This window comes from Muscardinus avellanarius, assembly GCF_963383645.1.
Source record: "Muscardinus avellanarius genome assembly, chromosome: 7".
NCBI lineage: Eukaryota > Metazoa > Chordata > Mammalia > Rodentia > Gliridae > Muscardinus > Muscardinus avellanarius.
This window is the reverse complement of record NC_137793.1, coordinates 105,796,895-105,813,857: the sequence shown is the minus strand read 5'-3', so window position 1 is coordinate 105,813,857 and position 16,963 is coordinate 105,796,895. Positions and strand designations below refer to the sequence as shown.

At 43.6% G+C, this 16,963-nt stretch overlaps 1 protein-coding gene across 1 annotated transcript in view; it reads left to right on the top strand.

Moving 5' to 3' along the window:
- The window catches only part of CACNA1E (calcium voltage-gated channel subunit alpha1 E), a gene marked incomplete at both ends in the record, with an annotated part of 387,788 nt that overhangs the window by 166,338 nt on the left and 204,487 nt on the right, over positions 1-16,963 (top strand). Inside the window, one exon of the mRNA XM_080698762.1 lies at positions 611-792. Within this exon, the coding sequence (XP_080554888.1) occupies positions 611-792 (182 nt within the window). The remainder of the gene's footprint in view (positions 1-610; positions 793-16,963) is intronic.

Sequence of the window (16,963 nt, the reverse complement as noted above, 5' to 3'; positions counted from 1 at the left end):
TGTCAGGTGTGCTTGAGAAATTGGTGGGGTACACATCCCTCAGATTCTCATCTCTTTGTATCTTATTTGTCTTTTCAAGTTGCCTAGAGTGTACCCTAGAAGGAAAGGAAATGGGGGACAAGTTGAAGAATCCCAAATAGAATCTGTTTTTTATGAAAGAATATATTTTTTAACTTTGTATTAAAACACTAAAAGCTATGCCAGGAAAAAAAAAAAACATCCACTAAAGGGACTATAGTTTATAGTGGTTCCCAAGAAACCTAGGAGGAACTCAGGGATTCTCTTGGAATCTAAAGTTAGGAAATCAGCAAGAGTGTGCCTTCGCCCAAGAGTCTTCCATGTGATTCAGTCCTGGAAATTCCCTCGGTTCTCCAGGCAAGGGTGGAGTTTGGGGCCTGCAGAGAGGCTCCATTTCCAGAAGAGACCGAGAAATTTTAAGTTGAAGACATGGTATGTGATCTGAGGTGTAAAGAGACCAGAGACGGGGAGGCTGAGACCAGTAGGGTATGTCTATGACAATAGAGTTATTTGCTAGTGGCTTACTGGGATCATTCCCAGCTCATGCTAAGCACCACGTGGTTTCTCCCTAACCTTCCAAATGTGTCTGCAGGTATTCTAGAAGGATTTGACCCCCCACACCCATGTGGGGTGCAAGGCTGCCCGGCCGGTTATGAATGCAAGGACTGGATCGGCCCCAATGATGGGATCACCCAGTTTGACAATATCCTCTTTGCTGTGCTGACTGTCTTCCAGTGCATCACCATGGAAGGGTGGACCACCGTGCTGTACAATGTGAGTAGAGCTGGTGGGACAAGGGAGGAGGAAGGGCAGAGATCTGGAGGGAGGATTCTGGCTTGTTTGGGCTGATTAGCCTGGAGGTAGGAAGGGCTGGGGATATGCTGGGGAGGAGGAGTATACTCAACTGTGAGAAGTCTTAGCAGTTCATTCCACTCCAATCTGACCTTGCTAAGTGGACATATATAAGCTTCTCAATACAACTGGGAGATTGCAAGTACTGGAAGGATGAGCAAACTAGTTGAATCAGTCACCTAAGAGTTACAGACTGTGTCTGTTCAACATGGTGGCAGGTACAGTGAGGGGTCTTAGGAGGTGTATGTGTGGTTCCTAGTTATTGTCCTTAAAGAGCTCACCATCAGGTTGGGAAGCTATTGCAGTGGTCCTCAACTCCAGCTATTCATTAATATCAACAGGGAGCTTTAAATAATTCTACCACCTGGGCTATTTAAGTTGGAATATCTAGGGGGTAAAGTCCTGTCATTGACATTTTAAAAAATCTTCCTGGCTGACTCTGCTACACAGTTACTGTCAAGACCTACTGCATCATGCACACACAGGAAACATGTTTAATTATAAGATTTGCAAGGTATGCTCTTTGAAAATTCAAATTCCCAGGTTCCATTCTCTGGAGATTCTGATTTGAGGCATCTTTGTAAAATTGGTGAGCTGTGCTTTTTCCAGTGCCCTTGGTGATTCACATGATCAGACATGCTTGGGAGGTTCTGAGTTGGTGTATAAGACTGGCTGTCTGGTTGCCCTCTCAGGGGTGTCGAAGATTCCTGCAGGGAGTCACAAGTTAGACAAGGTGACCATGGAGTCTCTTCTGCCTTTCAGACTCTGATTTTAATAAGTTATCCAAGGCTTGGTTCAGAGTCCAAGTTAAAAATGAGAGGCTTCAGGAGGCATGTGATTTGATGCACCTGGACCCTAGATGGCCAAAATGATTAGGGCAGGTACTTAAAAAAAACCATACCCTTCTATGCCTTCAGTGAGTCTCACCGCAGGCAGATGACTGTAGCATGATCATCCCTCTTACACATGTAGCATGATTATGTCTCTTACACATGTTCCTGTGACTTCACCTTCAGGTACCCTCTGTTTCCTTCAGTTCTTCTCTCAGTCTTTTTAATCTGATTTTACTTATATAAAATGAACTAAGTGAGACATAGGTTAGCTTACAGAAAGTAGCTTTAGAGGGAGCTCTGGATATAATTTACATTGGGGAAAATGGAAACACCCTAGGAGAGACTCAACCAGATTCTAATGCCTGGAGAACAGGGATTTTGTGAGGCCGTTATAATCAGCCCACCATATGCACAGGTTCTGTGTCTATGGATTCAACCAACCATGGACAGAAAAAAAATGTTCAGGTTGTTGCTGACATGTACTATGTAGTTAGGCCTCTAGTCGTTGTGACTGTACTAAACATTTCATTTTGTCATTATTCCCTAAACAATGCAGTGTAACAACTACTTACATAGCATTTACACTGTATTAGGTGTAAATAATATAGCTATGATTTAAAATATACAGGAGGAGGTGTATGGGCTATATGTAAACACTGCCATTTTATATCGGGAACTTGAGCATCTTCAGGTTTGGTATCCATTGGAGGAAAGGGATTCCATAACCATTTCTCTGTGAATACTGAGGGATCACTATATTAACTTGGATCCATTCCTGTACAGGGTGATCAGACTACCTTGGATCCATTCTCATTTAAGGCAGAACCGAGAAGCTTTGCAGAAAAGAGTCACCCGTTATTACACTAAATCTCCAAAGGGAAGTCAAGTTTCAGGGACCAGCTCATGCTTAGCAAGCCTGGGGTTAGCTGCCCCAGAATCCCCTGGAGGACGTGCTGGGATCTCAGCGTTGGGGGGCAGCCAGCAGCAGGGAAGGGGGGCAAGGTTGAAGAGCCCAGTCACTCCTCATTTGAGATGGGAAGATTGTCTTGTGAGGCCACATACCTCAGATGAGCCAGGCACCTCAAGAAGTGATTTCACAGGCTCAGCAGAGGCTGGTGTACCTCGTGGGGCCTTGGGAGAGATGCACTTCAATTATATGTGTAGACTCACCTAAGTGATGTGATAAAGGCATTGAAAGCCTGAAAAGAGAAAGTGTTGCATTTGAGGATATTGGTGTGATCTGTTGGTCCTCTTTAGCCAGACAGATGGTACTGAGGCAGGAGTGAAGCCAAATAATTTCCTTCCTTCCTTCCTTCCTTCCTTCCTTCCTTCCTTCCTTCCTTCCTTCCTTCCTTCCTTTCCTTCTTTCCTTCCTTCCACATATATTAACTGAACATCTGCTGCATGCCAAACACTGTGCTAGGCACTAAGAAAAAAGAGAAAAAGTGCCAGGATCCCCATTTGCATGGTGCCTTCTTCAAATCACCATCCTTCTCAGTTATCTGCAAACCATAGCAATGGGGGTCATGTAGAGACAGTGATCTTGCTCTCCTTGGGTTTTGCTCTATCAAAGAAATAGGAAAGAGAAGAGTCAAACTGTAGGTCTTCTGAGACTTTTCATTGCATCCACTCCCAGGGCCACAGACTCACCCCCTCTCTGGTGTCCATTCTGTTGGTCATTGAACTTCAGCTTACCGAAGCCTCCTGTTTGGTGGATTCAGGGGCTGGGGAACTAAGTGAGCTATTGGATTGATTCTCGAAATATAGCTGGTTGCTCTCGGGGAAGAATGAACACATGTGCTTTCCAAAAGCACATAATTTTCCAAAACATGGGAGTGAGTGGCAGGGCATGGAGCCAAGAATCCTAGGCAGAGGTGGCAGTCATACCTAGGTGGATAGCTAGGCCTTTACTCAAGAGAAGGTGGATGAAAAGGCTCCTGGTTTCAGCCAGTTGAACAAAAACCAGTACTGATTCCCGAAGAAGAGAGGGAGTCAGCAAGAGCCTAGGCTTCAGTTGAGCAGCGTCCTGGAGGCTGAGTGTGACCCAGGCAGGGTTCTGTTACATGAGCTTGACATACCTTGTAGATTAGGGATCTTCTACCATTGCAGGGGGGGGGGGTTCAGGGAGGCAAATTCTTCACACTGTTGGGCGTAGGGCTTGGAATATATGGTGGCTTTGCATCATACAAGCTTTTTATCTACCCAAATTCAACTACTCAGCTTGGCAGGAAAAGGAGGTTGGGGAAAGAGAGGAACATAGCAATTTAAATAGCACAGATATGTCCACTTGCTTTTCCTTTCAGTGAGCTTATGCCCATTAAGAGTGGGAGATGTAAAATTATGAATAAGACATGGTTAACCTGGACAACCATTGGTGGGAGGGGGGAAGGGAAAACGGGGGCAGGGGGGAGAGGGCACCAAATATAGTTTAAATGTATACTACTTATGTTCAATAAAAAAATTGTTAAAAAAAGAGTGGGAGATGAGAAATGCCTAGATGGTAGCTAAAAATTTTGCAGAGTCTAGTAGCCTGTGTCAATAATGTCTAATTATTTTTTCTTTTTCTTTTTAACTTAAACTTTTTAGTGACACAGTTTACACACAAAAAACATATACATGCAGACACTGTTTGCATGCCACTGGGATGAACTATAAACAACTAATCAACTTTGTATTATAAATATAGATATGCATGCATGTATGTTTCTGCATGTGGAAAATCACTAGGCCATTACCACTACTGCCACCAAAAGATAGCAAATATAATAGTTTTGCTTTCCCTTTCTCCTGCTCCTCATTCTGGGCAGGTCCAATTCACCCAGCTGCTATATTTCTTCATGCAGAGCACTAAGAGAAAGGGAGCCCTTATTTCCCATTCCATTATCCCTTCTATTCAACAGTGGCAACAGATATGTAAGATTTATTGGCATTAGTTACACCAAACCCATGGAAGAACCTTCAGGTTTGCACACATTGTGAAGAAACTCTCTCAAGCATCCAAGCACACAGGCCCAGTTTAATCTTTTTATATATCATGTAAATATTTTCCTTGTGCTTTCCTCTCTTTTTGCCACAGACTCTCCCTAAATGTCTCCCTGTGACCCTGTGTTGCTCTGCCATCGATTACTACTAATTTCTGCCGTTGATGACTATTAACTTCATCTGCATGCAGCTTTTCTCATTAGAATGCTTCATTGCAAGGGGAGGGAGGGCTCCTATTGTCAGGGCAACATGGACTCATCCATGCTCAATTTAGTCTGTACCAAAACTTCAATTGAGTTTGGTCAAACTCCAACTGTATCCTGGCTTCTCTCCCTCCTGTGGTGGAAAGGATGCAGAACAGTCTACACTTGGGCTGGCGGCTTCCACCTGTTTTGACGGTCTCTCCCAAAGGTCTGCCCAACTTGTAATTTATTCTATTTTTCCTAAGCCTGATAGTTGTTCCTTTTACCCTGCACAGTACGTGCTCCGTCTGATCAATGCTGTTTACGTGGCAAATGTTACTGTGGCTTGGGTCTGAGCTTCTAACTGTCTTCTCTGGGGATAGATGTGGCCCAGGGAGTCGACTTCCTCTTGATTCTGAGCTGAGTCTCATTCTTCTTTGTAATTCTGGTTTTCTGTTGTTTTCTGGTTCAATTGGTTATTTTCTTGTATCAGGACAGAAACATAGATTGCAGAGGATCCTATTTTTGGCAACTACCCAAATCTCTGCTCCTAAAGTCTAGTATTTCTGTGTGTGTGTGTGTGTGTGTGTGTGTGTGTGTGTGCGCGTGTAGCTGCATATTAAACCCAGGGGCATTTTACCTCTGAGCTACATCTTTAGCCTTATTTTATTTTTTATTTGGAAATAGGGTCTCACTCAGTTGTTGAATCTGGCTTCAAACCTGTGTCTCAGCCTCCCAAGTACCAGGATTGTGAGCATGTGCCACTGCGCCCAGCTGAAGTCCAATGTTTTTCATTTGAATTTTCATAGCTGGAGCAATTACTCTTCTCACATGCTGTCAATATACTTGCAGGTATAACAATACACGTGTATAAGTTCTTGTTTCTCCAGATTCTTAGGTTTGCCATGTGTCTGTTGAAAACTATCTGGGACACACTGAGATGCTGTGATGGAAAAGGTCTTGAGGGTCTTTATTGGCTTGGGGCAAGAAGAGCAACTTGTAGTCCAGGTGCTTTCTGGGAGTCTTCCTCACTCCTCAGAAGCTCTTTGGTCTGTAACAATGCCTGTGGCTCTCTTTTAAGGTGTCTTTCCTCAGCTACACATAGTATTTGCTAAGTGGTTCATGTCCATTTGCTATCTGTCTTACTAAGATTTTGCTCATGTGTGATTTGTGGATACACCGTCATATTCCAAGGGCAATGAAAAACTGCCAATCTCTTCCTGACGTATTCCTGATGTTATGGTATCTAATGAGGTTGCTTTGGGTTCTGAAGTTCATGAAACTAGGTGATGCTCCACTTATCTTACTGTTCCTGTCTCTCCCATCACCTTGTTCATGTTCCTTGGTTATAGTAGAGCATCTTCAAAGCTCATCAGAGAGTAGGTAGCAAGAGCCTATGAACATCTTCCGGTGGAATAATGAAGCATTCCAGCTGACCTAGGATCAGGTAGATAGTTGGCAAAATTTGTAGACACTTAGAACCAGGATTGGCCATGCCCTGGGACAGGCTCTCCTAGCACCCCTATCTGGACTTCCCTACCTCAACATCACTGCAGGAGACCGGGACCCTGTGATACAGATGGCACTAGGAATCAGATGCTGGTGGCTATTCACCTGTGTCTTGTCTGCTCTCTGAAGGGATTGATAAGTGGATCCTGGAAGCTAGTCTGCTCCTTTGCTCATGAGAGGGAGATGAGGCATGTGTGCTTAATAGGGAGCTATGATAGCTAATTCCTCCCAAGGCTGTTCAAGAAGAGAAGAGAGTAGATGGAGGGAGAAACTGTTTCCAAAACTCACACTAAAGGATTCTTTTCTCCTCTGTCTACATTCACAGGTAATTATAGATTCATTTAATAACTCATTGTTGATTTATCAAATATTTTCAAGTGCCTCTTTTATACCAGGTCCTGCTCTAAATGCTGGGGATGCGGCTTAGAATAAACACAGGATGGTCCTTGCCCTTGTGAAGCTTTCATTCTAGTGGGAAAACACATGAAGGATAACTAACCATGACATGGGGTATTTCACATGGTGATAGGCATTGCGGATAAAAATAAAGCAAGGGAGGGAGAAGTTGGCTGCAGCTTTAGGTGGAACCATTGGGGAGGGCCACACTGAGAAGATGGATTTGAATAAAGACTTGAAGCAGGGGAGGGAGTGAGCCCGGTGGGTGTCTGGGACAAGAGTGTCCCAGGTTGCTGGGATAGCAAGTGCAAAGAGCCCGAGAAGGAGATGTGATGGGTGTATCTGCAGGACAGGGAGGTTGGGATGAGATGGAACAGGTACCCAGATAACCTGGGGCCTCGTGGGCCATTGCAAAGATTTTGGTTTTTATCCCGAGGGAGGTGGGAAGCAATCGGAGGGTTTGGAAGAGAGTGGAGACATGACTTGTGTTAATTTCTTTTTTATTTTCTTTATTTTTATGAGGATCACATTGAAAATGGCATACATTCAGACAGTGCTTGCTGCCCTTCCCCCCCTGCTTACCCTTTCCCTTCCCAACAATGAGTGTCCATGCTACATTCATACTTTTACACATATTCAAATGTAGCTCCTCCATTAATCAACCTCAGCCTCTTCCCTTCCCTTCCATTCTAGCTTTGTTGAGGTTTCCCCTCCATTATCTGGAGTTCCTCTGGTATCCCCATTACTCTCTAGTTTGGGCATATTGGAGAAAGCATATGTCCCTTCTCTTTCAGTGCTTGGCCGATCTCATGTAACATAATGTTCTCCAGGTCTTTCTGATTTTGTTCTTCTTTATAGCTGAACAGAATTCCATTTTGTGTATTTCCTATAAATTTGCAGTCTGTTCATCTGTTGATGGAGACCTCGGTTGGTTCCATACTTTGGCTATTATGAATTGTGCTGCTATGAACATGGGTATGTATATGTTACTATAGTTCTCAACCCTTTGGAAAGATACCCAGGAGTGATATAGATGGATCATATGGTATATCCATTCCCAGTCTTCTAAGGAATCTCCACACTGACTAGTTCAATCACTATGGAGACCCGCGTTAATTTCTAAAGATCACTCTAGCTGCTTAAATGAAAACAGATCTTACATTAGCAAGGCTGGCCTCAGGGAGAAAGTTAGGAGACCAGTGCAGTGATCGAAGGGAGCAGCCAGCGGTGGCAGCTGGGGTGAGGCAGGTGGGTGTGCAGGAGGTGAATGGTGGGTATGTTTTTAAGGCTGAGCTTGTGGGGTTTACTGGTGAATTGGATGTGAATATGAGAAAAAGCAGCCAGAGAGTGTAATTGCCATTCAGTGAGTTGGGAAGATTGAAGGAAAGTAGGTTGGGAGGAGGATTAAGAATTGAGTTTGGACATGTTAGATTTGCCAGGCTTCTTTGACAGGTTAAATTTGCCAGGCTTCTTTGACATGATAGTAGGAGGATGAAGTTGAGTCAATGAGTTCAGGCAGGAGGTCTAGGCTGGAGATGGAAATTTGGGAGTGTTCAGAGTGTGGATGGTATCTGAATTTGTGAGACTGCATGAGAATGCCAAAGAAGTGAATATAGAGAAGAGAGGAGAGTCCACGATCAGTTCCAATGTTAAGATGTTGGGGACATGATGAGTTATCAGCTAAAAAGACTGAGAAGGAAGAGTGGGGAGAAAAAGTGAAAATAAGAAAGTGTGGTGTATTGGGATTTCGGGAAGGACATGTTCAAGAAGGAGAAAGGAGAGGATGATCAAGCCAGTTTTCCCCCAAAGTATTTCCCTATCATATCAATATTCAAAATTTAAAAGGTTTTATTGTGGTACCTTGCTAATAAGTTCTTGGACACTTATATAAATTATACCCACAGGTTCTTGACTTTCATTCACATTCATGTTTTCTCTTTCAAAAACTCTTTTTAGTACTTTTATTAGCGCATTGTAATTAGACATCATCATGAGGCTTGAAGTCATACAAGCCAACACGCACACAGGTCTTGGTGTGTTTCCCTTCAAGTCCCACCTGCTGCCCACCCCTCCTTCCCTGTTCTTAATAGTGAGATTAGAAGTGAAGCCTTCATATGTGGTGTAGCAGAAGTCAAAGTGTCTCCCTTCCCACTCCCTCCTTTTCCTCTCGCTCCCTTCCTTCCCCAATCTCTTTTCACTATTCTATGGATCACGTCCTCAGTTATCCAATGTCTCTTGTTTCCTGTTTTGTCTCTAGCTCCAATGTATGAGAAAACATTTGGCCCTTGACTTTCTGAGACTGGCTGATCTTGCTCAGCATAATATTATTTAGTTCCACTCATTTTCCTGCAAATTCTGTAATTTTATTCTTCTTTACAGCGGAACGAAATTCCATTGTGTATGTACACCACATTTTTGTTATTTGTTCATCTGTTGACGGATGCCTAGGCTCATTTCATAATTTGGCTGTTGTGAATTGCACTGCTATAAACATGGCTATGCATGAATCACTATAGTATTCCAACTTTAATTCTTTTGGAAAGAAACTGAGGAGGGGTATGGCTGGATCATATGGTGGTTCCCTTCCTAGTCTTTTGAGGAGCCTCCACACAGAGCGCCATAGTGCTTGCACTAATTACAGTTCTACCAACAGCATCAAAAACTCTTTGTTCATTTCATTTGAATGCTGCTGAAGGATCAAACAAGACGGGGGCTAAGAATTAACCACTAAATGCCCAGAACAGTTGGAGTAGAGTGGGGAGGGCTTAAAAGAGAGTTGAAAACATCAGCCAACCTAGACTTTGTGTTGAGTTTTGTTTGAAAGAGAAAATGGAGCAGACGGAAGAAATAGCATCTCTGTGCTGGTGGGATGATCCATGTGAACTAAAAGTCATTGCTATGAGGGAAAGAAAGCGGCATTGGACTGATCATGAGCAGGCGTGGCAGGTGCTTCTGGGTCCCAGGTAGAGGCTGGGCTTAGATGGGTGCTTCAATCAATCATTCATCTATAGCACTAGGAAGGGAAGCAGAACAAATGGCTTCAGAGGCTGGTACGTGGGAAGATGTGGTGCTGGAAGCTCGTAGCAATTCTCTTCCAAATGCTTCTGTTTTCTCAATGAAATAGGTAGCAAGGTCATCGGCTGAGGGTGGGAGGAGGAAAATGTCGGAAGTTCCAGGAGAAGGTACAAAATTGTTTCCTAGGAGAGAGAGGGAGCAGATGGCATAGGGGAATGGGCTTGATTTCCGGACAATGTGAAGGACCCACCTGGAGTCTGTGGTGAGGAAGTTCAGACGAGGCTTGTGCACCTGGGAGGGCTCCCCTGCCCTCCATCAGCAGCTTTTCTCAGGTGTGAAGTAGGGGGTGAGTTGGCTTTTCACAATGCGTAAGAGAGGGTCAGGAGCGTGCCTGTGGCATAGCAGTGGAATCTGGGCTGGGTAAGGAGAAATGAGGTAGGGGAGAGATTGAAAAGAGGGAAATAAATGGGGAGGAGAGGCCCTTTGTGAACTGTGACCCTGGAATCTGCTGAAGGAGTTCAGTCTGGAGTAAATGGAGAAACGTGTCCCAGTGCAGAGAAGAAGTAGCAAATGGGGTTTGAAAGCCAATGTTCTGATTCTTAATTGGGTGTTCTCACGGGAATATTAGTGTGTGTATGTGCAGAGTAGACTGTGACTACAGCCGGCCACCTGGCACACCTCCTGAGCCCTTTATAACTCCACCTCTGGCGCATCGTCCTGCTTCAGCCCAATCTCCTTGTGAAATTAAAGAACTTTTAAAAACAGAAGCCCCGCAGCCCACGCACCCTCCCTCGTACTCCCCAACCTTGTTTCCTTCTCAGAGTATCCTAACGTTTTTAGGGTACTGGAGATTGAACCCAGGGGCATTTTACTGTTGAGCTACACCTCTGGCCCTTTTTACTTTGTGTTTTGAAACAGTCTCCCCTACCACGCACTGACCTTGGACCTGCGATCCTCCTGTCTCAGCCTCCCAAGCACTGACATTATAGGCACGGGCCACATTGACTTTTGCAGCTTCTGCTCTGCCAGGGGCAGCCTGTTTTTCATGTTAATTACGCGTCCTTTCTGGAAACCCTGCAGAGCCTTCCCCTCCCACCTGCTGGCCGGCCAGGAACATCTGCAGCTCTCCACTCCATGGCATCCTCATGGGAAGAAATTGGTTTTGTCTCTTCCTCACCCTCATTATATTCCCATCCATGACTGTCGTCACCTTGAAATCACTCCTACTCGTTGCATTTCCATCTTGATTTCTTAATAATTTGTCAAACCAGAAATGCCATCATGTTTGGGATTGATTCCAAATATGCTAAATCTGCTCCTGATCTGGTGCCTGAATTTCACACCATGCACCAGGCCAGTCTCGCAGTCTTTTGTCTGCACAGAGCCATTTAGGCTGGCTTGGGGTTCCTTCCCTTTCTTTTAGCCCACACTAATGCACAGTTTAATTTCTACTCCACGGCCAAAGGCCTGGGATGTCTGATGAGCCACACAGCTTTAGTCTATGATCTCTCTGTTCTCAGGCCCTGGGTGTTCCGTCCCCAGGCCTACGGGGCAGAAATTGGCTGTGGAGGGGTGGTGGTTGGTGACTCAACCGCTAATTCAGGTCCTTTTCGTCAGATCGCTTGAGGGCTCAGATGCTTAGGGAATCTCAGCCAGGCAGGATGGTACAGTGCCAGTCTCTGGCACGCTGGGAAAGTCAAAAGGTCTTGATTTTTCCTCAATATTTTATTCACTGGAAAAGACTTTTGAGCAATGTCTGTCAGTGGCCCTGAGAATGTAGACTTTTGGGAGCAATACTTACAATTGCAGATGCCCGGGCCCTGCTGGGTCAGAAGGCACCAGCATCTCCAGAGGTGGGAGCAAGGGATGTTCAACAAGCTCCCTCGTGATTCTGAAGTTGGAGAACCACTGTTCCGCCTGACTGTAATTGCTAGGCACGGGGAGGGTGGGGGGCACGTGGTTGTGGGAGAGATTGCTGAAGGAAAGGCACACTCTGCCTCCAGCCTGCGCCTCCCACGGGGCGGATTGCCGTGAGTTCAGGCTTTATTCACTGTTTGTCTCTCATCAAGTCATTGACACACAGTGGGTTCTCAGGAAGTCGTTCATTTATTGATTTGAGTCTAGAAGGGGTAAGTCGTGTGCACGGTCACACACATACTCTTGCGGCCACGGGGCAGATAGAATATAGTGATGGCTGGAAGATAGATAAGCGGGGTTTCTGGGAGGAAGTGGGTGAACTAGAGAACCTGTGTTCAAAGTGACTGCCAGGCACCTCAAGGGGCTCGGGTTAGGGTGATAGTGCGTGACAGCCTGTGGGGCAGACCACGGGGCAGAAATGTCAGTGCTCTTGACAATCAGGGGTGTCATTTTTATACTCTTATTGGTGCATTATAGTCTCACATCATACTGTAAACCACAGTGATAGGAACATACACGCACACACACTTGGTGGGCTTCTCCCCAGCCCCCTCCCCATTCTTCTCCCCTTCCCCTTACTGGGTATTGGGATTGACATTGGTGTTCTCACATATGTATGTAATGTCCACGGAAGTGTTTCCGTCATTGATCCTCCGTTTCCCTCTTCCCTCCCCCTAGACCACCTCCCTGGCTCCGCTGAAGTTTCTCCTCATTACCTGGAGTCCCTCTGGTATTACAATTATTCTTTAGATTCCAAATATTAGAGAAAACATCTGACCCTTCACTTTCTGTGACTGGCTGCTCTCACTTAATGTAATGTTCTCCAGGTCCATCCATTTTCCTGCAAAAGACACAATTTTGTTCTCCTTTATTGCTTAGTAGAATGAATTCCATTGTGTGGCTATCCCATAATTTTATAATCTATTCATCTGTTGATGGACACTTAGGTTGGTGCCACAATTTGACTATTGTGAATTATGCTGCTATGAACATGGATATGCATATATTACTATAATTCTCTGATTTCAGTCCCTTTGAAAAGATAACCAGGTCTGGGAGTGTAGCCTGGAGGTAGAAGGGCTTCCAGGAACCCCAGTACTACCCCCCAAAAAAGAAGAAACTAACATATGCTGAACGTGGTGGTACGCATCTATAATCCAAGTACTTGGGAGGATGAGACTAGAGTATTGCAAGTTGGAGACCAGCCTCAGCAACTTAGACCCTGTTTCAAAATAAAAAATATAAAATAGTTCTGGAAGTGTACCCTGGAGGTAGAAGGGTTCCATCCCCAGTACCACCAAAAAAATAAAAAATAAAAAATAAAAATAAAAATAAAAATAGGGATAGGGCTGTAACTCAGAGGTAGAATGTTCTTCGGTTCATTTCTAAGTTCAAAAAAAAAGGCAGAAGAAAAGGAAAGTAAAAAAGGAAAAATAAATATAAAATACACATATAATCAATGTGTTATAGACCAAATTTTCACACTCTAAGACAATCTGTGGTCAATAGGCTTAATTCATTTTTGTGCAGACCTAGAAGAGAGGCTCACTCTGCCATCTGCATTCATTTTAACTCTGTGTAAATGTGTTATTGATTAGGAAGCTTACAATTTGTGCTAGTCTTTTAAAAAATAAAATTCAGGCCTGAGCTTATTTGGCCTACATAAAGTGGCATAAGTGAGCACACTATTACTTTTCTGTATGATTCAAGATTTTCTGAATAGTGTGAAACTAAAATAAAATACAAAACAAAGCTGGGTGCCAAAGCTGATTCAAAGCTGCAATAGTCATCTATAAAGCTCTGACTTCAAATTTTTAATCTTCCTGGAAGCAGCCTCAGTTTTTGAGTGATATTAAGTGAACGTTCTGTATAGCAAATACACCTATGTTAAATATGTGCACTTTTGTCAAAGGTGTCCCTTGCTATAAGTTGTATGCATTGATATTCTGATGATGATATAGTTTGAATAAAGTGATTTTTATGCTAAATATGGTATAGCATAGTGGTTAGGGACCCTGGTCTCACCTGTACAATTTGTAAGACTCAGGCAACTTATTTAACTCTGAGCTTTTGATTCCTTACCTGTAAAGTGAGGATTATTGTGGTACCTGCCTCATAGAGTGCAGTGAAAATTAAGTAAAATAACATGAATAAAGCCCTTTGCCTGGTAAATAGCAACATGATATAAGATATTACTTAAAAACTATTTTGTAGTACTGGGGATGGAACCCAGGTGCCTTCTACCTTCAGGCTATACCCCCAGACCTGTTTTATATTTTATTTGGAAACAGAGTCTCAGTAAGTTGCTGAGAGCCTCACTAAGTAGCTGAGGCTGGCTCTGAACTTGTGTGATTTTACTGTCTCAGCCTCCCAAGTTCTGGGATTACAAGCATGTGCCACCATGCCAGGCTTAAAAACATTTTTAAAAACACTCTTTGCTTTGATTGAGCTTAGTGACATTTTACCTCTGAACTATACCCACAGCCCTTATTTGTTTGTTTATTTATTTAGTTTTATTTTGAAACAGGGTCTTTCTAAGTTTATACAGCTGACCTATAAACCTGCAATCCTCCTGTCAGCCTCTCAAGTACTGGATTACCAGCACACACCACCACACCCAATTTAAAAGCATTCATCTTGAATAGACAGCAGAGCATCTTTTCCTACTGTCTATTGCACATATCTTCTGTTCCTCATGGGCTGGTTCCTCCCTATCTCAGCTGAGCCACTTTATACCTTACTTTTGCCTCATTGCCAGCCTTGATTTCATGTTGTTGGCATTATCTAAGTCTAGTTTTCCCTGAAATTGGGGCCACATCCTCCTTGGAGGAGGCTCTGCTTGGGTTCAGAGGGAGAAGAGCTATCCTCTGAGCTCTTCTGCAGACCTAACCATCAGTGGCATGCATCCAGAGCTTCCCTCAGACTTCCCTGTTTATTAGTTGTCTTTAGGTAGTCACGTCCCCTTTCCCTATCCAAGTACACTTCTTCCTTGCCATCAACCACAGTACCCTGGGCATGCGTAGTTGGACTACATAGCCACTGTTGGGCTAGCTCTATGAGCCCACCAAAGGTGCTATGACTTCCAGATTTCCCTGTTGATGTTCCAGATTCTGCTGGAGATGGGTGAGCTGCCCTCAGGAGGGATGTGCTAGTGCTGGAGCGTGTACAGTTACCATTGCCACTGCAGTCCCTATTTTTCCTGCTTCCTACTAGCACAACGTCCTTCCTGTGATGGTAGAAAAAAAAAAACAACTGAAAAGTAGGGCAAAGGTAATTCATTTCAGTGTTTACAGAAGGTTTGTATGTAATTAGCAGTTTATTTCTGTGACACAGTTGGCCTCCTTGGCTTGGAACCTGGCTCTTAAAGAAGTGTTTTTAAAGAAACCTTATCTAGGCAGTCTAAGAGATGGGTCAGAATAGAGAAGGAAAAGCATGCCGTGTCTTCACTGATGACACCTGACCAGGAATCGCCCTTAGAGTGAAGATTCCTGATTCCTCCTCCAATGCACAATGTTGTTTTTTGAATCTCTTTCTCTTGGTGAATCTACCTTTGACTTGGACCTTTTACAAGTTTCATGTTTTTAAAATCTGTGTTCATATCAGCTTGGGGTTTCATAGTTATATTGATGATGAGAATGGCTACTGGATGTCTCTTGCCCAAAGCCCCACAAAGGCAGACAAAACTCTCAACCTCTCTTTTTAGGTATTGGATAGATGAATGCACCTCAGTGTTTTCCTTAATAATGTGGGGGTAATACTGCCCATCTGCTGTTCCTACCTCATAGGGGTTTTGTAGTAGCAATTATAAGAGATAAACCATATGAACATACTTTGAAGAAGACATTCATCTGTAACCATGTGAATACTCTGTTTATGACTTTTTACTTATATGAGGTGTGTACCTATAAACTCAGTTTTGCTAAATGAGCAGATCCCCTCCCCCACTTATTTGGAGAGGGCATCTGGTTCCTTCAGGGGCACGTAAGGCAAATTCCCCCATCCCGTTTTCTGTTCCTTAGCATGTCTTTGCTCTAAGTCTCTGTTATATATACCAAGAGCTCCCAGGCCTTGTGTTTTTCTTAGAAGTATAGTTGTTTATGTTATATATGTATGAGAAAGCATACCCGTATTTGGTACAAAAATGGCTTCCAGATGCATCTTAAATGTTCTTCCCAGTTCTTGCTAAGTTGCAAAACTTCAGGATAGCTGGTGAAATGCTGATGTTGCTCCTGCTTCCAGATTCCAGTGTGCTTCAGGATTTTTATACTTTGGAGATGTTGAGGCAGACCAGTCTTCACCTATAACAGTGTTCCTGAGGGGCTGAGGTTGAGTCTGTGACAAAGTCATTACCAGTCCAGCATGAGAAAAGAATAGCTTGATGGGTTTTTCGCAAACTTGTATTTGTTCAACTTGAAGCTGAATTTAAAAAGTTAAAGTGTTAATGTCCTATCTTGGCAAAATAAGAAGTTATTTTGATTTTTTAAAGTAATACCATGGTTTGGACTGTCTCCTGAAGAGGTCATGTATTAATGTTCACCGTTGACATAATTAAGTCATGAGGGCTATAATCTCATCAGTGGACAAATCCAGTGTAATGGATTTACTGGGTGGTGACCTAGGCAGGTGGGGTGTGGCTGGAGGAGCTGGGTCTCTGGGGTGTGGCATTAGCGACTGTGCTTTTATCTTAGAATCCCCTTACTCATTCTCTCTTGCCTTTGGCTTCCATGATGTGAGAGCCCAGGATTTGCTCTCTTTCTGCCTCCTGATTCCATGCCATGCTCTGTTCTCCACAGTTATAGCTCAGCCTGACATGGAACGAACCCCTGAAATCTCCAGAAATATGAGCAAATTAATTCCTCTAAATTGTGTTGTCAGGTTTACTGGTCACAGCAGTGGGAATCCTGACTGAAATAAGTAAAAATTATGTGTTCTTCAAAAGCCAAATACGACTCCAATGCTAATGTAGATTTTATCTTAATACAATCCATTAATATAATTATGCTGATATAAATAATTTACTTGTGGATGCAAAATATCGTCATTAACAGCTTGATGCTTGAGTTTTCTTTCTAGTGACACTGAGGTTTTTGCATTGATTTTTGAGAAGAATTAGTAGTCACTCATGTAACTTATCTGTAAATGAGTGTCTTAGAAAACCAATTAGGCTGGCATGGCACATGCGATAAGGAACAGGTAGCCTTAGACATTGGATTACACTCAGAAGACCTGGGTCTCAGCCCAGATTTTGTTTTGTATTCA